Source organism: Thamnophis elegans, chromosome 17 (genome assembly GCF_009769535.1).
Source record: "Thamnophis elegans isolate rThaEle1 chromosome 17, rThaEle1.pri, whole genome shotgun sequence".
Lineage (NCBI taxonomy): Eukaryota > Metazoa > Chordata > Lepidosauria > Squamata > Colubridae > Thamnophis > Thamnophis elegans.
Window position 1 is genome coordinate 9,642,781 of NC_045557.1, and position 26,361 is coordinate 9,669,141.

The following is a 26,361-nucleotide window of genomic DNA, read 5'->3' on the forward strand; positions in this document are numbered from 1 at the left end:
TTCTTGAATAGTAGGCAAATCTTCCTTCTTCCAGTATTGCGCCACCAACAGTCTTGCTGCCGCTGTATGACTCTTACAGCATCCCCAGCCTGTTCCCAGTGTGCGCATGCACAGAGTGGCCAGACGAAGGGAACGGCTAAGGAACAAGGGACGACTTGGGAGGAAGGCCACAGGTGAACGATGAATGGCCCCTCCCAGAGGAAATGAAAGAGGAGCGAAAGGGGAGTGGAGTTTGCAGGAGAGACAATTAGTTCGCTTCATTGGTTCGTGACTCTCCGAGACTCCTGGCCAAGTTCTTCAGATATCAGCCTGGCAGCTCTCCAAGCCAGATAAGGTCTGTGACCGTAAATCCTCCCTCGAAAGACTTTGCTGGAGGTGAATGAGCAGAATTCACAGGAAATTAATAAAAGGGGTTTTTGTCGGGACCAGGAGTTTGCTTCATGCTCTTGGGAAGCCTCGGTCAGAACAAATGCATATTCTATAAGCCAGGTATATCCAGGCAGCCTCTGAGAATTGGGCACAATGGAAAGAAAACTGACATTGCAAATGGAAGATTAAATCCTTTTGCTTGGCCATCTATTTCCCTTCCCCCTCGCAGCTGACAGAAACAAACCTTGATCCAGCCTTGTCTACTTCTCTTTTGGAAAATTCTACTTCCCTTTTTTTTGATCTCGGTGCCTTGTGTGCCAGGAGGGGGTTCAAATTTGCAGCGGGGGGGTTGGGGAGTTAGAAAAGGAAGTGATGGCTGCATGGCGGAGAGGAGTAGAAACAGCGCGGCGTTGGCCCCCATACAGAATTTAAACCAGAGCGCCACTTGCGCTGCTGCGAATTAAAACGATTAGAGTGGATTAAAGGTGATTAATATGGGGCCTTCCTCCGTGAATTAATGCCCTCTTTGTTTCTGTGGGGGAAAGTTTTGCGGAGACTCTCGGAATTTTATCATGTGCAGTTTAATCCCAAAATAATGGAAAGATGCAAACTTGCCTTTTGGGTGGTGAATGGCCAGTAGATGCTGAAACCCAAGATTAATAGTTATTAACAAAGGGATAGAATCAAGATCCACGTGAAGGGTTAATATCACTTTATAAGGCCTTGGTAAGAGCCGAGGTGGCGCAGTGGGTAGAGTGCAGCACTGCAGGCTACTTCAGCTGACTGTTATCTGCGGTTCGACGGTTCAAATCTCACTGGGCTCAAGGTTGACTCAGTCTTCCATCCTTCCGAGGTGGGTGAAATGAGCACCCAGACTGTTGGGGGCAATATGCTGACTCTGTAAACCGCTTAGAGAGGGCTGAAAGCCCTATGAAGCGGTATATAAGTCTAACTGCTATTGCTATTGTCACACTTGGAATGTGGCATCCAGTTTTGGTCGCCACGATGTAAAAAAGGTGTTGAGACTCTGGAAAAAGTGCAGAGAAGAGCAACAAAGAGGATTAGTGGACGGGGGGTTGTTAAAACATACAAAGAACAGTTGCAGGAACTGGGTATGTCTAGTTTAATGAACAGAAGGACTAGTGGGGACATAATAGCAGTCTTCCAAAACTTGAGGGGCTCCTATAAAGATAAGGGGGTTATTTATTTTCCAAAGCACCAAAAGGCAGGACCAAGAAACAACAGATGGAAACTAACCGAGGAGAGAAGCAACCTGGAACTAAGGAGAAACGTCCTGGCAGTTAGAACGATTAACCGGTGGAACTGCTTCCCACTAGAAGTTGTGGGATCTCCATCACTGGAGGCTTTCAAAAAGAGACTGGGGAACCATTTGTCTGAAATGGTAGAGGCTCTCCTGCTCGAGCAGGGGGTTGGACTAGAAGACCTCCAAGGTCCCTTCAAACTCTGTTATTCTAAGCTCTATGTTCTAAGATAATTCCATTTTTTTCCTCTTTTTTTTTTCAGGTACAGGGCCTCTATCCGAAAAACAGATTGCCTATGTCTGCAGAGAAACCCTCCAGGTGAGTGTGTAGGTGGGGTCACTTTTGCTGCCCAGGAAAAGTATACAGTATTGAGTTCCGGGACTGATATATAGGTAGTCCTCACCTTACGTCCATTTATTTAGGGATTGAAGTTACGACAGCACTGGGAAAAGTGACCAGTCCAGTTTGTACGTATATGACTGTTGGATCATCCCACTGCTTATAGAATCACTCCTTATAGAATAACCAGAGTTGGAAGGGACCTTGGAGGTCTTCTAGTCCAACCCCTTGCTCAGGCAGGAAACCCTACACCACTTCAGACAAATGGTTGTCCAATCTCTTCTTAAAAACTTCCAGTGTTGGAGCATTCAGATCTGTTGTGGCCTGCCGATGGCCAGTGGAGCTGGCAGCAGAGTCGGAGAGTGAGGAGGCTGGGGAGGAACATGGGCCAGTCCTGGGGGCTGAGGAAAGCTCAGTCGAGGGCTCTCGGTCGGAGGCAGAGAGGGAGTTAGACAGCAGTGAGGCAGAGGAACAGCTGGAGCCTGTTCCCAGTGTGCACATGCGCAGAGAAGCCAGAAGGCAAGAACAGCTCAGAAAGCAGGGTCAAGTTGGGAGTAAAGCCACACCTTGGAGGTGATTGGCCCCTCCCAGAGGAGACAAAAGAGGAGCGAATGGGGAGGGGGCTTTTGCAGGAAACAATCCGTCCCTTCGGTCGTTTCAAGAGCGGAAAGTTCTGTTTGTGACTATAAGAGACTCTGTGCCAAGGGTTGCCTTGCCCTGCGTTTGGAAACTAAATTATCTGGCAGCTCTCCGAGCGAGATAAGGTTCGTGTGGATAAACATTCCTCTGAAAGACTATTTGCCAAGCCTTGCTGGCTGGGAATGAAAGGAATTCACAGTCTTTTAAATAAAACAGGTTTTGCAAGGACCAAGATTCTGCTTCTTGCTTTTTAAGGACGCCTGGGTCAGAAAAACAACTTGTGGAGGCAAGTTGTTTCACTGATTAATTGTTCTCACTGTCAGGAAATTCCTCCTTAGTTCTAAGTTGCTTCTCTCCTGGATTAGTTTCCACCCATTGCTTCTCGTCCTGCCCTCAGGTGCTTTGGAGAATAGCTTGACTCCCTCTTCTTTGGGGCAACCCCTGAGATATTGGAAGGCTGCTATCAAGTCTCCCCTAGTCCTTCTTTTCATTAAACTAGACCTACCCAGTTCCAGCAATGGTCACATTATCAAAATTCGGCTGTTTGGCATCGGATTCATATGTATGACAATTGCTGTACTCCGGGGTCTCCTGTTCCCTTTTTGTGACCGAGGTGGCGCAGTGATTAGGGTGCAGTACTGCAGGCCACTTCAGCTGACTGTTATCTGCAGTTCAGCAGTTCAAATCTCACCGGCTCAAGGTTGACTCAGCCTTCCATCCTTCCGAGGTGGGTGAAATGAGGACCCAGACTGTGAGGGCGATATGCTGACTCTGTAAACCGCTTAGAGAGGGCTGGAAGCCCTATGAAGCTGTATATAAGTCTAATTGCTATTGCTATTGCTATTCCCACAAGCAGAGTAATTGGGGGAGCCAAGTTCCCTTAACAGCTGTGTCACTCACTCAACAACTGCAACTTTACAAATATGGCAAGCAAGGTCATAAAACGGGGCATTCCTCATTGAACAGCTGCCTTGCTTAGCAACAGAAATGTAGGGCTCCATTATTGTCGTAAGTTGGGAACTACACGCAGTTGTAATTATAATTGCAAGGTGTTTTCCCGGTTTCCCAGTTGTGCGCGCAATTTCCTGGTGGTCTCCCATTCTTTTCCTATCCAGTCTCCAGTCTTCTTGTGGGGGGCAGCTGTGTTTGTTGAGTTTTAAGAGGATGTTTTCGTGGCTAGGCTCAAAACAGCTGATGGGTTTCTCTTTCTGACCCTGTCAAATAGCAAAGGGATCTCAGCGCTGTGCACCTTGGAAAGGAAATTGTGTTGGTCCATTGTGTATCCTGTTCCTTTCCTGCCTTCCTGTAGCAGAGGCAGAGCTATGAGTACAGGGCTAAAATATGGGTTGTTGGCTCTGTGGGGTGTTTGTGCATTCAATCATGTGCACATACCTGTTGGAGCCTGCAAGAAGCCGAATTGCGGTCTCCAAATTTGGCAAGTTTTAGGCTTACGGACTTCAACTCCCGGAATTCTGTCTGAGGCATTCTGAAAGTTCTTATTTATTTTAAAAAATTATTTTAGTTTAATACAAACAATCCGTCTTCCATTGAACAGTGTGTCGTCTGGATATAAATGTCTTGTGCAATAACAATTAAAATTTGCACTCCTATTCATTATTTGTCTACTCTTAACTTAATATTAGGTGGCTCAATGGCTAAGATGCTGAGCTTGTCGATCAGAAAGGTTGACAGTTCGGCGGTTCGAGTCCCTAGCGCCGCGTAATGGAGTGAGCTCCCGTGACTTGCCCCAGCTTCCACCAACCTAGCAGTTCGAAAGGACGTAAAAAAATGCATGTAGAAAAATAGGAACCACCTTTGGTGGGAAGGGAACAGCATTCCGTGCTCCTTCGGCGTTGAGTCATACCCGCCACATGACCACAGAGACGTGATTTCTGGTTTGGAAGGAAATATAAATGGGGAGACACGTGATACAAGTATTCCTCAACTTACAACCATTTGTTTAGTGTTGATTGAAGTTTCAACAGCAGTGAAAAAATTGACATGTTTGGTCCTCAAACTTATGACCATTGAAGCATTCCCTGCAGTCCCATGATCAAAATTCAGATTCTTGGCAAATGACTCACATTTATGACGATTGCAGTGCCCCAGGGTCACGCAATCCCCTTTTGCCAACAAAGTTGATGGGGAAGTCAGATTCACTTAACAACGATGTTACTAACTAAACAACAGCGGTGTTTGATTTAACAACTGTGGAAAGAAATGTCGTAGAATAGGGAAACTTAACAAATATCTCACTTAGCAGCAGAAATTTTGGGCTCGTATGTAACTTGAGGACTATCTGTATGTAGATTTTTAAAAATTTCTTTTGAATCTTAACAGTAACTTTATTTGTATTATAAATACAAATTGTATTAGAGGGGAAAATATATCTGTTTCTCCATGCCAGAAATAATTCTACCAACTTTAATTACCTCTCCTTTTTTTCCTCCTTCCTCTGACCTAAATCTTCCGGATGTAGAATTGCTCTGGGCTCCTAAATTATTTTGATTTCTCCTTAGGATTGTTCTCTCCTCATTTTTCCACCTCAGCAAATTTCCTTCCTTTTGAGTTGCAGTAAATGAAACATGACACAACATAGATTGTCTGGCTGCATTGCAGAGGACTATAGAAGCAAAATATAGGGCAGTGTTTTTCCACCTGGGCAAACCTAGAATGGGTGGGCTTCAACTGCCATAATTCCTTTGTCAGCATGCTTTAAGATGGGTGGACTTCTACTCCCAGAATTCCCCAGCCAACATGCTTTAAGATGGGTGGACTTCTACTCCCAGAATTCCCCAGTCAACATGCTTTAAGATGGATGGATTTGAACTCCCAGAATCCCCCAGTCAACATGCTTTAAGATGGATGGATTTCAACTCCCAGAATTCCCCAGTCAACATGCTTTAAGATGGAGGGATTTGAACTCCCAGAATTCCCCAGTCAACATGCTTTAAGGTGGAGGGATTTCAACTCCCAGAATTCCCCAGTCAACATGCTTTAAGATGGAGGGATTTGAACTCCCAGAATTCCCCAGTCAACATGCTTTAAGATGGAGGGACTTCAACTCCCAGAATTCCCCAGTCAACATGCTTTAAGATGGATGGATTTCAACTCCCAGAATTCCCCAGTCAACATGCTTTAAGATGGAGGGATTTGAACTCCCAGAATTCCCCAGCCAGCATGCTTTAAGATGGAGGGACTTCAACTCCCAGAATTCCCCGGCCAACATGCTTTAAGATGGAGGGATTTGAACTCCCAGAATCCCCCAGCCAGTATGCTTTAAGATGGAGGGACTTCAACTCCCAGCATTCCCTAGTCAACATGCTTTACAATGGAGGGATTTGAACTCCCAGAATCCCCTAGCCAGCATGCTTTAAGATGGAGGGACTTCAACTCCCAGAATTCCCCAGTCAACATGCTTTAAGATGAGTTGACTTCAACTCCCATGCTGGCTGGGGAATTCTGGGAGTTGAAGTTCCCCTCTCTTAATGTGAGAAATAGTCTCCGTAACCAATCAGGGTTCACCATGATAAGTTAATCCATCATGCAAACCTGGTTGAGTCACTGTGTCTCTCTGACAAGCTGTCAGAATTGTTGACGTTTATCTCTGTTTTCCTTTTAGGGACTTCACCACTTGCACACCAAAGGGAAAATGCACCGAGATATTAAGGTGAGACAGAGTAGTTTTTGGGGGGCTCCGAGTGGGAGACGGGCAGAGTCTTCCCCAAAATGGCTGCCAAACCTTTCTGAACTCTCTTTCTTCTCTCCTTCAGGGGGCCAACATCCTGCTGACGACCACCGGCGACGTCAAATTGGGTCAGTTCCTCCTCGGGGTTTCCCTTCCCGTTCAGCATCTGGGTTTGTCCGCAGAGCAGGTCAAAAAAAGTCAAGATGGTGGACGGGGCCTTGCAGTGGAAATCCCGCCTCCTTCTTAGCACAGATTGTTCGTTAAAAGAGGGCGGGGCTTCCGGCTGCATGGCCGCGGCCACCATCTTGAATTTTTTGACACACTTTCCATCCAGGGGTGGTATTCCCTTACTTTCCCTACCAGTTCGGAAATGTGGGCGCGCAAATGTCAACGCATGTGCTCGGCCTTCCACGCATGAGCTTTGATCTCGCGCGCGGCCCAACAGAGACGTCCGAGTTTGAGTTATCCTGGCTGGGATTGATGGTTGAGCCTACGGGAAGTCCTCGGCTTAACACAGCCTTCTTTTAGTGACCATTCAAAGTTACAACCTATCTCCCTGAAAAAAAAGTCACTTGTGACTTTTAAGTGTGTTCTGACTGGCAGCATCCTCATAGTCATGTGATCAAAATTCAGGCACTTGGCCACTGACTGGTACTTATGGCGGTTGCAATGTCCTGAGGTCACGCGAACTTCCGACAGGCAAGGTCAATGGGGAAGCCAGATTCACTTAAGAACAGTTAAGAATAGAATTGGCAGGCCTGAGATCCACAAGAAAATATGGCTAAGGATAAGAATAGAATTAGAATAAAATAGAATTAGAATAGAGTAGAATTAGAATAGAGAAGAACAGAATAGAATAAGAATAGAATTGGAATAAAACGGAATTAGAATATAATATAATAAGAATAGAACTAGAATAAGAATAGAATTAGAATAAAATGGAATTAGAATATAGTAGAACAGAACAGAACAGAATAATAGAATTAGAATAGAACTAGAATTAGAACAGAATTAGAATAAAATGGAATTAGAATATAGTAAAACAGAACAGAATAGAATTAGAATAGAATTAGAATAACAATGAGAATAGAATTAGAGTAATAGAATTAGAATAAAATAGAATTAGAATAAAATGAAATTCGAATAGAGTAGAACAGAACAGAACAGACTAGAATAAGAATAGAATAAAATGGAATTAGAATATAGTAGAACAGAACAGTCTAGAATAAGAATAGAATAAAATGGAAGAATAAAATGGAATTAGACTAGAATAGAACAGACTAGAATAAGAATAGAATAAAATGGAATTAGAATATAGTAGAACAGAACAGACTAGAATAAGAACAGAATAAAATGGAATTAGAATAGAGTAGAACAGAACAGACTAGAATAAGAATAAAATAGAATTAGAATAGAATTAGAATAGAACTAGAATTAGAATAAGAATAGAATTAGTATAAATGGAAGAATAGTAGAACAGAACAAGAATAGAATTAGAATAAAATAGAATAGAATTAGAATAGAACTAGAATAAGAATTAAAATAGAATAAAATAGAATTAGAATAAAAATAGAATTAGAATAAAAATAGAATTAGAATAAGAATAGAATTAGAATTAGAATAAAAATAGAATTAGACTAGACTGGACTAGACTAGACGTTAAAATTGGACTACAATTCCCATCTTTTGCATAACTGCACCACTTATTCCAGCTATTGTTCCTCCTTCTCTCCTTCACAGCTGACTTTGGGGTCTCGGCAGAATTGACCGCTTCGGTGGCCAAGCGAAAATCGTTCATCGGAACGCCCTATTGGTAAAAACCTTGTGTTTGCTACTTTACCACCTGCCCCGCCGCACTGCTATTGCGAGGTCGACGCTGTGTATGTGTCCCGCGGAAGAATGAGCAAGTCTTAAACTTGGCGGTCCTGAAAATCCCAATTCATTCAATTCATTCATCCAGAATGGAGTCGTCTGGTTAAAAAGGGAAACAAGTGGGGAAAAAAGGCAGAGGGTTGAAAATTGGCATGGCGTAACGGAGCGAATAGAATTTGGGCCACAGTGGTTGGGAGAGGGATAATGATTATTTGTTCGCCTTCAGACTCCATTGCTGGTTTTATTGATTAGGCTTCTCTGCTGCAGAGATAGGACGTTTTCCAGCGGCGGGATTCAAAAATGTTAGCAACCAGTTCTCTGCCCGCTTGCTGGTTGGGCGTGGCCTACTCGGCCTCCTGCACCACGGAATGGGGCGGGGGGAGCTTTCACCCTCCCCAGTCTCTGGAGGCTTTCCCTGAGCCTCCTGGTGGGGGAAATGGCCTCACCCGGGCTCCGGTGGCCCACCGGAGGTTGGAAGCAGGGCAGGTTTTTAGGACTTCCGGTACTTCCGGAAGGCCTCTTTTTCTGCCCTCCCACGCGCTCTGCCAGGGCCTTGTACTTACCCAGCATGATTAACGGGCCGCATGGAGACTCCTGGGAGTGGCGGGGCGGGGTTGGTGGAGCCAGCCAATCCTTACAACAATCGGATGCAAAATTTACATCTAGTTCGCTCACACCGGTCTGAAGCGGCTGAATCCCACCGCCGATGTTGTTGTGTTGCATGAAAACTGGAAGCTTTCAAGAAGAACCTGGACTGCCATCTGTCAGAAACAGTGTAGGGTCTCCTGTTTGGGCGGGGGTGGTGGTGGTGTTGGACTAGATGACCTCCAATGTCCCTTCCAACTCTGTTATGTGCTTAAATCCAGTTCTTGGAAGTTATTGCCTTTGTTGATTTATTACAACAAAAGAATGAATGTGCTTGGGAATCCCCTTCCTCTTCTTACTTTGCATTCTGTCTGATTCTCCCAGGATGGCACCAGAGGTGGCCGCGGTGGAGAAGAAAGGCGGATACAACCACCTGTGCGATATCTGGGCCCTGGGCATCACCGCCATTGAACTGGCCGAGCTGCAGCCACCACTCTTTGACCTGCATCCCATGAGGTAAGGGTGAAAGAAAGCTTGGAGAGAGCACGGAAGACCAGGCTGGATGTAGAGGCTGGCATAGATTTAAAACAATGATTTGAAATGTTAGCAACTTTCAGATATGTGGACTACAAGTCAGAATTGCTAAGCCAGCATGCTTTACGATGGATGGACTTCAGCTCCCAGAATTCCCTGCCAGCATGCTTTAAGATGGGTGGACTATAATTCCCAGAATTCCCCAGCCAAAATGCTTTAAGCATTTAAAAGAAGAGCACTTAAAACTGCTCTTCATTTTTACTTCTCCTTTGATTTCTTTATTATTTCTTTATTTCTTTTTTTTTATTATTAAAATTCTATGGCCACCCATCTAAAATACACGACTCTAACATCTCATAAGTAAAAAACAGAATTTAAAAAGTTATAAATACGTTTTATCTGGAGTCTCACTAAACCTTACTTTGTAAGTTATTTGGTCTTAGCTTCCTGATTAATTGCTGATTAAAATTGGCCACAGCCCTGATTTCCCCTCTAATTCTATTCTTATTCTAGTTCTATTCTGATTCTATTCTTGTTCTGTTCTACTATTCTTCCATTTATACTAATTCTATTCTTATTCTTATTCTAGTTCTAATTCTATTCTATTGTATTCTAATTCTGTTTTATTCTTATTTTAGTCTGTTCTGTTCTACTCTACTCTATTCTAATTCTATTTTATTCTAATTCCATTTTATTCTATTCTTTAATGCAAGCACTACCTTTTCAGTCCCTCTGGTTTAAAAAAAAGGATTAAAATAACCCGTCTTGGTAGGCGTGTATTTCTGAGTTCCTAATTACAGGTTCCAAAATCCTAGAATTCTTTGGTGACGGCTGCAAAACCCACATTTTTGCTTCCATCACTGAAAAATCAGCATATCAATTTGGCTCCTTGGGGAGAGGCAGGATTAAATCCACCCACAATAGCAAATAATAATAATAATAATATGCCACTGGTTTGATCTTCTTAGAAAAACCAGCTACACAACATTTTGATGTGTGTGTTTTTTTATATTTGACCATCCTTCATAGCCGTTTCTGGCTTAAGAATTACCAAAGCCCCAAATTTGTCTGCAAAAATGCTGGCCGTGGCATCTTCCCAACAGTTGGGACTCCAGCTCCCATCAGCCTCAGCCACTCTTCAACACAGGTAGTCCTCAATTTTCAACCATTCATTTAATGACCATTTAGAGTTACAAGCCACTTATTACTATTTTTCAAACTTCCAATCGTTGTCACATCCCCATGGGCATGTGATCAAAATTTGGACGGCAACTGGTTCATATTTATCATGATCGCCGTGTCCCGGGGGTGGAGGGGGTCCTGTGATCCTCTTTTGCGACCAAGCAAACTCAACAAAGAAGCCAGATTCCCTTAACAACCGTGTTACTCACTTAGCGACCGCAGGGATTCATTTAACAATGGTGGCGAGAAAAGTAGCAAACGGGGCAAAAGTTACATAACTGTCTCGCTTAGCAATGGAAATTTGGGGCTCGGTCGTGGTCATAAGTCAAGGACTTCCTGCAACAGGAAGAAGATGAAGGAAAACAAAGCAATTGAGCATTTTTTGTGAATGGTCCTTTCATTTCGGTAGAATGTTTGAGCATTCCATGACATCACCTAGAATCAGCCAATGGGAGGCAAGTAATTTCGCAGAGAAGTTATTCCCGTTTCTTTAAAACAGGGGTCTCCCAACTTGGCAAGTTTAAGACTGGTGGACTTCAACTCCCAGAATTCCTCAGTGAGCCAAACTTGGCCACTTTAAGATTTCTAGACTTCAACTCCCAGAATTCCTCAGCCAGCCAATCTTGGCAGTTTTAAGAGTTCTGGACTTCATCTCCCAGAATTCAATTCAACTCTACTTCAATTCCCAGAATTCCTCAGCCAGCAATAGAGTTGAGTTGAATTCTGGGAGTTGAAGTCCACAAGTCTTAAACCTGCCAAATATGGACAGCCCTGCTTTAAAACGAAGGAGAAAAAAGAAAGTTGGTTTTAACTCTGTTTTGTTTTGCCCTGCAGGGCTCTGATGTTGATGTCGAAGAGCAACTTCCAGCCCCCCAAGCTAAAAGATAAGGCGTGTTGGTGAGTGTGTGGGGGTGTGTGTAAGAGACACAATTCTTTCCCTGGGGCACTAGGAATTATTCTCTTCATTTGCGCTCCTGTTTTGTCCTCCCAGGTCTCCTGATTTCCACCACTTCCTCAAACTCTCCTTGACCAAAAACCCAAGAAAACGACCAGTGGCAGAAAAACTCTTACAGGTGATGCCGGCCTGGGGAGTGGGCAAAAGTTAATCCCACCCTCCAGCTCCCCTTCCCAAATCAAAATTGCCTAGAAACAAGGCAGGAAAGGAATACCACATCGTCTTCACTGGGGATGCTGGAAAGATTCGTGAGCGGCCATTTTATTTCCCCAGTAGTCCTCGACTTACGACCACCGTGTGCAGCTTTATGTTGATAACCGAGACCTTGCTTAGGCAGCTTTCGCCCCGTTTTCGTTGCGAAGCGAATCGTCGCGGTTGTTAAGTGAGCGACACGGTTGTTAAGTGAATCTGGCTTCCCCATTGCTTGACAGAAGGTCACCAAAAGGGGATCGCATGATCCCCGGGGACCGTCATAAATGTGAGTCGGTTGCAAAGCAGGTGAGTTTTGATCATGTCACCTTGTGGGGACGCCGCAGAGGTCGTGCGAAAAAATGGTCGTAAGTGCCATTTTCACTTTGAACGGTCACTAAATGAACTGTTGTAATCTAAGGACAATAGCAATAGCAGTTAGACTTATATACCGCTTCATAGGGCTTTCAGCCCTCTCTAAGCGGTTTACAGAGTCAGCATATATCGCCCCCCAACAACAATCCGGGTCCTCATTTCACCCACCTCGGAAGGATGGAAGGCTGAGTCAACCCTGAGCCGGTGAGATTTGAACAGCCGAACTGCAGAACTGCAGTCAGCTGAAGTAGCCTGCAGTGCTGCATTTAACCACTGCGCCACCTCGACTACCTGTCTCCTGATTTAGTGTCAGCTCCAGGGGATTATGGGATATTTTACTGGGCTTCCTGTTTTCCCCATTCGGGGGGGGGGGGCTATTCCTCTTTGCTAGCTTCATCCCTAAAGCAGCTTTAACCAGGGGTGGGAATGAAAAATTTTAGCAACCAGTTCTCTGCCCGGTTGCTGAGGGGGGCGTGGCCTACTCAGCCTCTTTACAGCAGGGGGAGGGGCATTTTCACCCTCCCCAGGCTCCGGAGGCTTTTTCCGAGCCTCCGGGAGGGTGGAAATGGCCTCCCCTGGGATCTGGAGGCCCTCTGGAAACTGGTCCGTTTCCGAACTTCCAGTAGGCCCGTTTTTTGCCCTCCCCAGGCTCCGGAGGCTTTCCCTGAGCTTCCGGAAGGGCAGAAACGGCCTCCCCCAGGATCCGGAGGCCCTCTGAAGGCCGGAAACAGAGCCATTTCCAGACTTCCGGGACGCCCATTTTTCGCCCTCCCCCGGCTCCGGGCGAAAATAGCCTCCCTCAGCCCCCTCCGGAAGCTGGAAACCAGCCTGTTAGCGGACTTTCAGAACTTCCGGTAGGTCCATTTTTCGCCCTGAGCCTCCGTGCTGGCCCTGTACTTAAAGAGCCGAGGTGGCACAGTGGTTAGGGTGTAGTACTGCAGGCCACTTCAGCTGACTGTTATCTGCAGTTCAGCGGTTCAAATCTCACCGGCTCAAGGTTGACTCAGCCTTCCATCCTTCCGAGGTGGGTGAAATGAGGACCCAGACTGTGGGGGCGATATGCTGACTCTGTAAACCGCTTAGAGAGGGCTGAAAGCCCTATGAAGCGGTATATAAGTCTAACTGCTATTGCTATTGCTAAATGGAGGGAGGAGCAGGGCCAGCCGGTCCTTAAAACAACCGGTTCGGCAAACTGGATGCAAAATTAGAAGCCAGTTCACCCAAACCAGTCCAAATCGGCTGAATCCCACCCCTGGCTTTAATGTATTATGGGAGATTTTCAGACAGGGGTGTCCATTTGCTGTGGCAAATCCTGGGGCCCCCTTGGGATCCCCAATGAAAACTGGGAGTGCTTTTGATCTCTTCGGCTTATCCGTGTCTCTTCTTCTGTAGCATCCTTTCGTCTGCCAGCCTTTGGCCCGCGTTCTTGCCGTAGAATTACTGGATAAAGCCACAAACCCTGAATTGGACGCCACTGCCTTGGACGATGGGGATTTCGAGGTACAGTTGTGTTGGGGCATTGGGGCAGGAGGGAGGAAGATGGGGGTTACATTAATCGCTTCCACTTCAAACCTGGAAAAATCTAGACCTGGTCACCATGATACCGAAAAGATGTTGAGACTCTAGAATGGGTGCAGAGAAGAGCAAGAAAGAGGATTAGAGGACTGGAGGCTAAAACACACGATGAATAGTTGCAGGAACTGGCTGCATTTAGCTGTTGATTTGAGCTCTGAGCTTGGCAATTTAGTTGCCAACATTTCATCACCATTCGAGGAGACATTATCAGTGAGTTGTGCTCATCCATCAACCCCAGCTATTAATATTCAAACACATTTCAAATGTATGTTTGCCTACAAGTACCGGCTCTGCTGACACCGTTTTCTAAGAGGTCTGCTAGAGCAGGGGTCGGCAACCTTAAACACTTAATGAGTCACAAAGCTCCTAACTGGAAGCCCTCCGTTCCATTCTGGAGCCGACCGGAAGCCTCCTCCTAGCGCGGCGTCCTTTTTTCCTCTACCTGTCCTAACCAAAAGGCCTATCAACTGTGGAGCTGAACCGGCGACAGGGAGCTGCAGCAGAGCGATGAAAGAGTCCAAGGGTCTCCAAACCTGGCAACTTTAAGACTTGTGGAATTCAACTCCCAGAATTCCCCATGCTGGCCGGGAAATTTATCTATCTATCTATCTATCTATCTATCTATCTATCTATCTATCTATCTATCTATCATCTATCTATCATCTATCTATCTATCTATCTACCCACTCACCCACCCACCCACCCATCTACCTACCTACCTACTATTTAATCTGTCTGTCTGTCTGTCTGTCTGTCATCTATCTCTACCTACCTACCTACCTACCTACTATTTAATCAATCTGTCTGTCTGTCTGTCTATCATCTAGATCTATCTATCTATCTATCTATCTATCTATCTACCTACCTACCTACCTACCTACCTACCTACCTACCTACTATTTAATCTCTGTCTGTCTGTCTATCTGTCTATCATATCTATCTATCTATCTATCTATCTATCTATCTATCTATCTATCATCTATCATCTATCATCTATCTATGGAACTCATTGAATGTGCAGATGACACCAAGCTGGCAGGAATAGTCAACACTGTAGAAGATAGGCTAAAGATACAGAAGGATCTTGACAAACGTGAACATTGGGCACTATCTAATAAAATGAAATTCATTGGTGAAAAGAGTAAGGTTCTACATTTAGGCAAGAAAAATGAAATGCACAGGTACAGTATAGGTAGTAACTGTGAAAGGGATCTTGGAGTCCTAGTGGACAACCATTTAAATAGGAGCCAGCCATGAGCAGCAGCTGCCAAAAAAACCAACACAGTTCTAGGCTGCATCAACAGAGGGAGAGAATCAGGATCATGTGAAGGGTTAATACCACTTTATAAGGCCTTGGTAAGGCCACACTTGGAATACGGCATTCAGTTTTGGTCACCACAATGTAGAAAAGATGTGGGGACTCTGGAAAGAGTGCAGAGAAGGGCAACAAAGATGATTAGGGGACTGAAGGCTAAAACATAGGAAGAACTGGGTACGTCTAGTTTAATGAAAAGAAGGACTAGGGGAGACATGATAGCAGTCTTCCAATATATCAGGGGTTGTCACAAAGAAGAGGGGGTCGAACTATTCTCCAAGGCACCTGAGGGTAGAACAAGAAGCAATGGGTGGAAACTAATCAATGAGAGAAACAACTTAGGAGAAATTTCCTGACAGTGAGAACAATTAATCAGTGGAACGGAAGTTGCCTCCAGAAGTTGTCAATGCCCCAACACTGGAAGTCTTTAAGAAGGTTGGATAGCCATTTGTCGGAAACGGTATAAGGTTTCCTAGCTAGGCAGGAGGTTGGACTAGAAGACCTCCAAGGTCCCTTCCAACTCTGCTATTGTATTGTATTGTATTGTATCTATCTACTATTTATTCATTCTATCTATCTATCTATCTATCTATCTATCTATCTATCTATCTATCTATCTATCTATCTATCTATCTATCTATCCCTCTACTATTCTTTCTACCTACTTTCCTACCTACCCACCTACCTACCTATGAAACAAAAACTGTGACTTTCCCTCCCAATTCAGGCTTATGATGTTTTCCCCGATAAAATCTGTTCGAGTAAGCCACGTGGGCCATCAGAAGGCACCCTCTCTGAGATCCAGCGTAAGTTTAATTCATATGTTGGAATGCCCTTCTGTGCAAATGTAAGTTTGGCTGTTGTTTTGAGCTTCGAGCTTGGCAATTGTTCTGACCTAGGCTTCCCCAAAAAGCAGGAGGCAGAGTCCTGGTCCCAACAAAACCCCTTTTATTAAATGAATGTGAATTCCTCTCATTCACATCCAGCCAAAGCCAGGCAAACAGTTTTTCAAAGGCGTATTTATGACCACAGACCTTATCTAGCTTGGAAAGCTGCCATGTCAATATTGTCCAAATGAGGGGCTGTGCAAGGAAAGACTCTGAGCACAGAGTCTCTGAGATTCACGGACAGATCTTCACACTCCTGAAAGGAATCTAACCACCAAACGAAGGAATTGTTTCCTGCAAAAGCCCCCTCCCCTTTCGCTCCTCTTTTATTTCCTCTGGGAGGGGCCAATCACCTTCCACCTGTGACTTTGCTCCCAAGTCGACCCTGATTTCTGAGTTCTTTTCTTCTGGGAGCTCTGGGTATGCGCACACTGGGAACAGGCTCCAGCTGCTCCTCTGCCTCACTGCTATCTATCTTCGAAGGCAGCTGAGAACTGCCAGATGGCCTTGACCCCCTCTCTGCCTCGGACACAGAGCCCTCGTCCGAGCCTCCCTCAGCCTCAGGACTGGCCCATGCTCCTCCCCAACCTCCTCACTGTCCGACTCCAGACAGTGGTGGACCACAACGCCAATTTGGTTGCAAATATTTCATCGCCATGGTGTAGGCTCTCCTGCTTGAGCATGGGGTTGGACTGGAAGACCTCCAAGGTCCCTTTCTGCTCTATTCTGATTGTTTGTTTGATTGATTGATTTTTACGAAGAGATTGGACAGCTATTTGTCTGAAGTGATATAGGGTCTCCTGCTTGAGCAGGGGGCTAGACTAGAAAACCTCCAAGGTCCCTCCCCGCACTGCAGTTCCATGATGAAATGTAAAACTATTTTTTTTTCTAAAAGACTCTGCTCCTTTGAGGGAATTCCATGCAACCCATCTTGTTGTCTACGGAGATCCACAATCCTCCAAGTCATTATTGTCCCAAAGATGCTTTCTTTCAAGAGGCAACTGGTGTAAGCGTTCCAAATACCATGTAGAATTAAATCAGACTCGAAGGCAAAACTATGATTAAAGTTCCAATTTAATAAAGCAGGCATGTTGGCACACAGCTGTGGGGATTCCAACTCTGGAAGTTACATCAGAATCCCACCCAGTTAAAAGTTCATGATCTTGTCCCCACACCCACAGTCCATCACATGGTCCAATCTCCTCCTTCCACGCTGGCGTCCACGCCCAGCTTCTTCCGGTCAGGTGTACTGGTGTGGAGACAAAGGATGACCTTGGCTTCTAGCGAAGAATGAAAAACAATACATTCCAAAATCCTACTCCTTCTAATCCCCCATCCCACTGACTATACTTAAAGAAACAGCATAATGAAATAAGAGAAAGTGTGGCAGGCCCAAATTCTAAAAGGAATATAAATGCAGGCCTGACAGCTGGACTTTCTGGTTTTTTCTTTGAAGGCGTTTCGCTTCTCATCCCAGAAGCTTCTTCAGCTCTGTCTGCATGGTGGGGAATTGGAGTCGGAGCTGAAGAAGCTCCGGGGATGAGAAGCGAAACGCCTTCCGAGAAAAAAACAGAAAGTCCCGTCGCCTCTTGAAAGAAAGGGGACAACCTCACTCATTCTTAACTCATCTCAGCAGATTGTGGTCCGAAGGCAGCGCAAAAGGGCCCATTTTTCTAACTTCGTGTCGCGTTGCTTTAAAACCTGGGCTTTCGAACGCCGTGAGTAGAACCTCATTTCTGCCCATCTCTCTGACCTTGAAATTGTTTCTGCTTTCTTTCCAGTTAACCAGGTTAAATTCGGCCCTCCGTTACGAAAAGAAACGGAGCCATGGGGCAACCCAGTAAGTGGCCTTCATCGGTGTGTAGTTCTGTCTGTGTTGACGTATTGTGCAAGTGTAAATTGTTTGGCTTGATTTAATTCATGAATGCAGCTATAGTCCGGCTGTAAACTCTGGTTCGCAGCTGAGGGTATCATTCCTTTTAACTGGTGATGAAACAAACTGAGGTTTAGCGTTCTTCACGCATAATGTAAGTTGGCTGTTTTTTCCCCCCTCCTTCCGGTTTGCTAGATATGGAATGCAGGCAGTCCTCGACTTACGACAGTTCGCTTAGGGACCGTTCAGTTAGAATGGCACTGAAAAAAAGTGACTTGTGATAGGACCTTTCCAGCATCCCTGTTCTGATCTAGGCTTCCCCAAAAAAACACGAAGCCGATTCCTAGTCCTGACAAAACCCCTTTTATTAAACTAATGGGAATTCCTCTCATTCGCGTTCAGCCAAGGCCTGGCAAACAGTCTTTCAAAGGAGTATTTATGACCACAGACCTTATCTAGCTTGGAAAGCTGCCATGTCAATATTTTCCCAAATGAGGGGCTGTGCAAGGAAAGACTCTGGGCACAGAGTCTCTGAGATTCATGGACAGATTTTCACACTCCTGAAACAAATGAACGAAGCAAGAAAGATGGGCAAAACTCACTTAACCACTGGTTCTCTTAATGAAAGAAGTTTTGGGGGTCATATGTTGAGGACTAGCAATAGCAATAGCAGTTAGACTTATATACCGCTTCATAGGGCTTTCAGCCCTCTCTAAGCGGTTTACAGAGTCAGCATATCGTCCCCACAGTCTGGGTCCTCATTTCACCCACCTCGGAAGGTTGGAAGGCTGAGTCAACCTTGCACCGGTGAGATTAGAACAGCTGAGCTGCAGATAACAGTCAGCTGAAGTGGCCTGCAGTACTGCACCCTAACCACTGAGCCACCTTGGCTGCCTCTACATTCCCACCAGTCCTGTTTTCCTGGGGGGGGGAGGGGTGTCAGAATTGGGAAGTGAAGCAGCTCATCCTGTGAGGGCGAAAAATAAAACCGGATCTGTTTTATTCTGGCCCGCTTAATATGAACCGTTTTTGTCTCTTTTAGCAGACCGAAGAAGAGGAAGAGAATTGGATGGTTCTTGGAGATGGAGAGTAAGGAATTTTGGAGGGGCAAAGACGTGGTCGGGTTGGGAGAGGTGCGGTGGCCCATCAGGAGTGATATTAACACTTCGCAGGGCCTTGATTCTATGTTAACGCAGCCTAGAATTGCGTTGGCATTTTTGGGGCACGGCGGGCTCTTATTGAAGTGAATGTCTTCAAGGAGAAACACAAAGTCGAGTTGCCTTTTGAAAAAGCACCTTTGGGAAAAACCCCGATGGAGCAAACGGTGACTTGGGTGGGATAGAAAGACTGAGCAACTGATAGATAACCTTGTGCCGTGTTTTCACCTTCCCTAGGAGCCTGCTTCAGTCCGTCGAAGAGGCCTTAGAAGAGAGGTAAGAAGGAGATGGGAGATTAACCTAGAAACGCTGGAGAACTGGCAGGGTTTCCCCCCAGACAAGCCAACATTAAACCTGGCGTGTTGTTTTCTATCCCCGATGAAACGTTTAAATGGTGGTCTTGTCCAGCTCAGCATAATTGGAGGAGAAAGGGGGTGGGGGGCTTTTGGGACCATCATGATATCTTCCAATTTATATTGTTTTTATTTGTTTCCTAGTACGATTTGATTGCTTATTGGTAACCTATGACTATCACTAAGTGTTGTATCTTTTTATTCTTGATGAATGTATTTTTATTCTCCTTATGTACTCTGAGAACATCTGCACCAAAGACAAATTCCTTGTGTGTCCAATCACACTTAGCCAATAAAGAATTCTATTCTATTCCCCTTCCTATTAATTCTATTCCATTCCATTCCATTCCTTTCCTTATTCTATTCTGAATTCTATTCTATTCCCATTCCTTTTACTTCTATTCTATTCTATTCACCCCCCTCTTATCTATTCTATTCTATTCCTTATTCTATTCTATTCCTTATTCTATTCCATTCTGTTCCTTATTCTATTCTGAATCCTATTCTATTCTATTCCCATTCCTTTTACTTCTATTGTATTCACCCCCCTTATTCTATTCTATTCTATCCCTTATTCTATTCTATTCTATTCCTTATTCTATTCTATTCCATTCTATTCCTTATTCTATTCTGAATCCTATTCTATTCCCATTCCTATTAATTCTATTCTATTCCCATTCCTTTTCTATTCTATTCTATTCACACCCCCTCTTTTCTATTCTATTCTATTCCTTATTCTATTCTATTCCTTATTCTATTCTATTCCTTATTTTATTCTATTCCATTTTATTCCTTATTCTATTCTGAATCCTATTCTATTCCCATTCCTTTTACTTCTATTCTATTCCTTATTTTATTCTATTTTATTCCTTATTCTATTCTATTCTTTATTTTATTCTATTCTATTCCTTATTCTATTCTATTCTTTATTCTATTCTGTTCTATTCCTTAAATTATTCTATTCTATTCCTTATTCCATTCCATTCTATTCCTTATTCTGTTCTGAAACCTATCCTATCCTATTCCATTCCATTCTATTGTAGCCTCAATATGGTTCCCACCCAAACCAGGTAATCTTCAACTTATGACCACCATTGGGAACAGAATTTCTCTTGCCCATCAAGATGGCTGTTAAAGGGAAATGTGCCTGATTTTACGACCTTTTTTGTCATCGTTTGTTAGCCAAATCCCCGCAGCTGTTGAGTGAAACACTTGGTCATTGAGTGAATGTGGCTTTCCCCATTAACGGAATAACAGAGTTGGAAGGGACCTTGGAAGTCTAACCCCCTGCCCGAGCAAGAGACCCTAAACCATTCCAGACAACTGTCTGTCCAGTCTCTTTTTAAAAGCCTCCTGTCAACTCATACAGCATCCCTGGCCTGCTCTCGAGTTGCCATAGGCAGGTGGGGAGAAACTGATGGAGCAACTCAGCAGCCACAACCAGAAGCACATTCCATGCCTACCTTTCCCAAGGCTGTTTCCCAGGTTACCAGAGCCAGCCGGAAAGGCGTGTTTTCTACAGCCCTGGGAAAATGCTCCATTGAAGAATATGATTTGTGACACACCCTGGGAGGAGGGAGGGAAACAGGGTCATAATTGAGCCGTAAATTATGTGAGGCAGAGCTGACTTCACTCGGGTAGGTGCCGACATGTTGCTCCTAATAAATAACTGGATTTCTTTTGAAACTTGGCTCAAGGCTCATGAGTTAATTAGGGCAACTGTCGGAACCCTGACACCTCGGTTGTGGGAGCACCTGCAACTTCTGGTGGCAAGCCGTTCCACTGGCTAACTGCAAAACTCACTTTAACATATTTCCCACTTAACAACTTACATGTTGGTTTCAGTTGTGGTTGCAAGTTGAGAACTATCTGTGTTTTCTTGGTAAAAATCATGTCCAGGGAGTTTCTTTTGCTGAATATGCCAATGGGAGGGTTGACATCTTTGGATTCCTCCCCCCCCCCCAATTCTCTTATTCTGTTTCTTTTTTTTTTTTCCTTTTCTTCCTTAGGAGTCTAACCATCCGCCCAGCGCATCCCACAGAGCAGGTATGCTTCTGGGTTATTCAAACTACACCTGTTTCCTGAAAAGGCAATTTCCTTGGGTTTTGCAAACTATTGTAAGAATTCTATCATTCTAGAATATAGTTCTACGGAATAACAGAGTTGGAAGGGACTTGGGGGGTCTTCTAGTCCAACCTCAGGCAGGGGACCCAATTGGACAACCAAATATGAGCCAAACATGGGGAGCGGCAGCCAAAAATGCCAATGTAATCCTAAATTGCATTAACAGAGGGATGCAATCAAAATCACGTTAGGTACTAATACCACTCTAAAAAGCCTTAGTAAGACCATATCTAGAATCCTGCATCTAGTTTTGGTCCCCACACTATAAAAAAGACGTTGAGACTCTAGAAAAAGAGTGCAGAGAAGAGCAACCAGGATGATGAGGGGACTGGAGGCTAAAACATACAAAGAACGGTTGCAGGAACTGGGCCTGGCTAATCTAATGAAGAGAAGGACCAGGGGAGACAGGAGAGCATCTTCCAATATTTGAGGGGCTGCCACAGAGAGGAAGGGGGTCAAGCTATTTTCCAAGGCACCTTTGAAGGCCAGACAAGGAATAATGGATGGAAACTGATCAAGGAGAGATTCAACCTGGAAATAAGGACAGTGAGAACAATTAAACCATGGAACAGAAGTTCCCTTCGGAAGTTGTGAGAGCTTCATCTCTGGAGGCTTTCAAGAAGAGACTGGACTGCCCTCTGTCAGAAATGGTGTAGGGGTCTCCTGCTTGGAAGTGGGGTTGGATTAGATGACCTATAAGGTCTCTTCCAAATCTGTATCTATCTGTATCTCTTCGTTTCCCCCTACTTCCCTGCAGACCCAGGAAGAGCAGCGGACGGGGGGACTTGGGGAGGAATTGTCCAGCACTATCAAAAGAGGACCCTTTTGGGATTTTCTCAACATGGAGCTCACGTATAAGGCTCCCTGGGAGCAGGATGGGGAGCGCTCGGATCTGGAAGGGCCCAGGAGCCACACCGCCCCAGGTAAAGAGGTATTTTCCACTTTGTATTCCGAGACCAAGTGGCTATCAAAGAATAGAATAATAATAATAACCAAGAGTTGGAAGGGACCTTGAAGGTCATCTAGTCCTACCCCTCTCCCACCCTACACCATTTTTCACCATCCTCAGATGAGTCAGACTTCTTATTCCACACTCCCAATAAATATTCCACGTTTATTTCATAAAGATGTACACAGGTGGTCCTTGACTTACAGCAGCTCACTCAATGACCGTTCAAAGATACAAGGACTGTTTTTCACACTTAGTGACCACTGCAGCAGCCCCATGGTCACGTGATCAACATTCAGATGCTTGGCAAAAGGGCTGGTATTTATGACGGTCGCGGTGTCCCAGGGTCCTCGTGATCCCCCTTTTGCGTCCTCCTGACGAGTCAGTGGAGAAGCAAGATTCACTTAACAACTCTGTTTCTAACTTAAAACAAGTGCAGCAATTCACTTAACAACTTTGGCAAGAAAGGTTGTAAATGGGAGCGAAACTCGCTTAACAAATGTCTTGCTTAGCCATGTGCATTTTGGGCCCATTTGTGGTCGTAACTCAAGGACTGCTTGCATTTATGTCTAATGCCAGGGGTCTCCAAACTTTGGCAACCTTAAGACTTGTGGTCTTCAACTCCCAGAATTCCCTAGCCAGCAAAGCTTTCCTGGCTAGGGAATTCTGGGAGTTGAAGTCCTCAAGTCTTAAAGTTGCCAAAGCTTTCCTGGCTAGGGAATTCTGGGAGTTGAAGTCCTCAAGTCTTAAAGTTGCCAAAGCTTTCCTGGCTAGGGAATTCTGGGAGTTAAAGTCCTCAAGTCTTAAAGTTGCCAAAGCTTTCCTGGCTAGGGAATTCTGGGAGTTGAAGTCCTTAAGTCTTAAAGTTGCCAAAGCTTTCCTGGCTAGGGAATTCTGGGAGTTGAAGTCCTTAAGTCTTAAAGTTGCCAAAGCTTTCCTGGCTAGGGAATTCTGGGAGTTGAAGTCCTCAAGTCTTAAAGTTGCCATGTTCGAGCACCCTTGATCTAGTGTATCAAACTGAAGGATTAGGGGGTGACATGGTAGGGCTCTCCCCATACTTAAGGGGCTGTCCCAGAGAAGAAGGGATTGGCTTATTCTCCAAAGCACCAGAAGACAGGACCAGAAATAATGGGTGGAAGCTTATTGAAAAGAAATCCAAACTGCTTTCCTGCTAGTGGTTTTGTTATTTCTCTTTCGACAACAGGCAGCACAGCCTTCAGTGAAACGCCAGACCTTCCTGTGGTGGATTCTCCCAAGCCTGCGGACTGCCTCCTATCCACTGAGTGGGCCACCATGAAGAAGAAGGAAGAAGCCACCGTAAGCATGCTAAATCAGGATTTTTCAAACTGTGTTTGGTGGTTGGAGGAATTGGATATGGCTAGTCTAATGAAATGGAGGAAGGGACAGATTTTATTTTTCCTGGGCTCCAAGATCACTGCAGATGGGGACTGTAGCCAAGGAATCAAAAGAGGCTTGCTCCTGGGGAGGAAAGCGATGGCAAATCTAGGCAGCATCCTAAAAAGCAGAGACATGTCAATCAAAAGTGCCTCTAGTCAAGGCTGTGGTTTCCCCAGTTGCAACGGATGGCTGTGAAGTTTGGACCACAAGGAAGGCTGAGCGCCAAGGAATGGAGGCCTTTGAACTCTGGTGCTGGAGAAGACTCCTGCATTGAGTCCCTTGGACTGCAAGGCCATCCAACCGGTCAGTCCTAGAGGAGATCCACCCTGGCTGCTCTTTAGAAGGCCAGATCCTGAAGAGGAAACTCAAGGACTTTGGCCACCTGATGAGAAGGAAGAACGACTCCCTGGAGAAGAGCCTCATGCTGGGAACGATGGAGGGCAGCTGATAACTGTCAGACGGCCCTGGCCCCCTCTCTGCCTCCGACACAGAGCCCTCCTCAGAGCCTTCCCCAGACTCCAGGGCTGGCCCAGGTTCCTCCCCAACCCTCCTCGCTCTCCGAATCTGCTGCCAACTCTGCTGGCCTCTTGGTGGGCTACCACAACTAATTCTGCAATTGAACAAGGAATGCAGTTAGAGAGAGTGCCTTATTTCTTTTATGAAAAGAGGAAAATATTGGGTACTTTTAAAAAATGTTCCTTTAATGCCTCCCCCTTCTCTCTCCATCACCTTTCCAGAGGCTGCTGTGTCATGGATTACCCCCTACGCCCAAAGTTCATGTAAGTTGCATTTCCTTCTTCCCTACACCCCCCCCCCAAAAAAAAATCCCTAGAACTTAATATTTTACTGCAAGTCCCCAAAGTGGTAGTTTTGCTCACTCAGAGGGGATTAGAAAAGTCTCAAATCTGCCTGTGACTAAAACAGGGGTGGGGAACTATTACAAAACTATCCTTTTACAATCGGTGGACTTCAACTCCCAGAATTCCTGAGCCAGCTGGCTCAGGGATTCTGGGAGTCGAAGTCCACAAGCCATAAAAAGGGCCATAACAGCTCTGGACTTCAAGGAAGATTTGATGTGAAGTCTAGGAATGAGATGAAAAGGACAGTTGACAATGGAGGAATAAATCCCAGTCATTTCCTGCATACACAAACTCACCCCAACATCCAAATATTCCATTTCCTTCTTTCCCAGATGGGAGCTTGCTTTTCCAAAGTTTTCAACGGCTGCCCGCTGAAGATCAACTCAGCTACAACGTGGATCCATCCAGAAACACGAGGTAGGGATTTATTTCTGGTTGATTTCTGCAATTTCCATTCCATCAGAAGATGGCCTACGTAACATTGTTTCTCAGCCTTGGTAAATTAAGAGGTGTGGACTTCAACTCCCAGAATTCCCCAGTCAGCAATGCTTTATGATGGGTAGGCTTCAGCTCCCAGAATTCCCCAGCTGGAATACTTTAAAATGGGTGGACTTCAATTCCCAGAATTCCCCAGCCAGAATATTTTTTAAAATGGATGGACTTCAACTCCCAGAATTCCCCAGCCAGAATATTTTTTAAAATGGATGGACTTCAACTCCCAGAATTCCCCAGTCAGCAGTGCTTTAAGATAGATGGACTTCAGCTCCCAAAATTCTCCAGTCAGAATACTTTAAAATGAGTGGACTTCAACCCCCAGAATTCCCCAGCCAGAATATTTTTTTAAATGAGTGGACTTCAACTCCCAGAATTCCCCAACCAGAATGTTTTAGAATGAGTGGATTTCAACTCCCAGAATTCCCCAGCCAGTATTCTTTATGAGGTGTGTACTTCAGTTCCCATAAATACCCTGCCAACATGCTGGCTAGGGAATTCTGGGAGTTGTAGTCCACGCATCTTAAAAATTGCCAAGGTTGAGAAAGAGCAGTACAATATTTCCTCGCAACACCAGCCCTGCAGGGTAGAAATTTATGGACAAGGGAAAACTAGAGCTTGGGTCTCTCTCCATCCCTAGTCCACCACATTCTCTTTCAATGTTATAAACTTCCTCTTCCGGTTTGCAGATCTGTATCTGGTGGTGGGAGCAGAGGAAGGTATATACACCTTGAATCTTCACGAGCTCCACGAAGACACGATGGAGAAGGTGAGTTCTCCTCAAGAGAAACACGAGGGGAGGATTGGGGGAGGAGATCTTGGCTTGTTTGACCGCTGCAAGCCATGATTAAGCCACCCTGTAGCAAGCCAGTGCCTCTGCTCTGTGCTTAAACTGCAATGAATATGCTTGGGATTCCTGACTCTGTGTAAAATTTAGCAAGTCGCTTGAAATATTTTTAAATTAGTTGTTTATATCCCACGTTTATTATTTTTATCGGTCAACGTAAGATAGCGAGCGTCCCTAATATTCCTTTCTCCTCCTGTTTTCCCCACAACAACAATCCTGTGCAGTGAGTTGGAGAGAGAGACAGAGAGAGAGACAGACAGACAGACAGAGAGACAGAGACAGAGAGACAGACAGAGACAGAGACCAACCCAAAGCCATCCAACTGGCATTCATGCCTAAGGTGGAACTAGAATTCACCTTCTCCTGGTGATTGGTCCAAAGTCACCCAGCCACCTTTAGTGCCTAAGGCAGGACTAGAACTCACAGTCTCCTAGTGATTGGTCCAAAGTCACCCAGCCATCTTTCGTCCCTAAGTCTAGACTAGAACTCACAGTTTCCTGATAATTGGTCCAAAGTCAACCAATACACTTTCATGTCTAAGG

General features: G+C 45.0%; 1 protein-coding gene across 1 annotated transcript in view; it reads left to right on the forward strand.

Annotated features, from left to right (window-relative positions):
- The window catches only part of MAP4K2 (mitogen-activated protein kinase kinase kinase kinase 2), a 64,578-nt gene that overhangs the window by 18,288 nt on the left and 19,929 nt on the right, over positions 1-26,361 (forward strand). The window contains exons 5-22 of the mRNA XM_032233944.1: positions 1,894-1,949; positions 6,232-6,279; positions 6,383-6,425; positions 8,038-8,110; positions 9,139-9,270; positions 11,305-11,367; positions 11,462-11,543; positions 13,382-13,489; positions 15,607-15,685; positions 17,548-17,606; positions 18,682-18,728; positions 19,034-19,072; positions 21,159-21,195; positions 22,031-22,196; positions 23,427-23,539; positions 24,358-24,399; positions 24,813-24,897; positions 25,662-25,741. Of these exons, the coding sequence (XP_032089835.1) occupies positions 1,894-1,949; positions 6,232-6,279; positions 6,383-6,425; positions 8,038-8,110; positions 9,139-9,270; positions 11,305-11,367; positions 11,462-11,543; positions 13,382-13,489; positions 15,607-15,685; positions 17,548-17,606; positions 18,682-18,728; positions 19,034-19,072; positions 21,159-21,195; positions 22,031-22,196; positions 23,427-23,539; positions 24,358-24,399; positions 24,813-24,897; positions 25,662-25,741 (1,352 nt within the window). The remainder of the gene's footprint in view (positions 1-1,893; positions 1,950-6,231; positions 6,280-6,382; positions 6,426-8,037; positions 8,111-9,138; positions 9,271-11,304; positions 11,368-11,461; positions 11,544-13,381; positions 13,490-15,606; positions 15,686-17,547; positions 17,607-18,681; positions 18,729-19,033; positions 19,073-21,158; positions 21,196-22,030; positions 22,197-23,426; positions 23,540-24,357; positions 24,400-24,812; positions 24,898-25,661; positions 25,742-26,361) is intronic.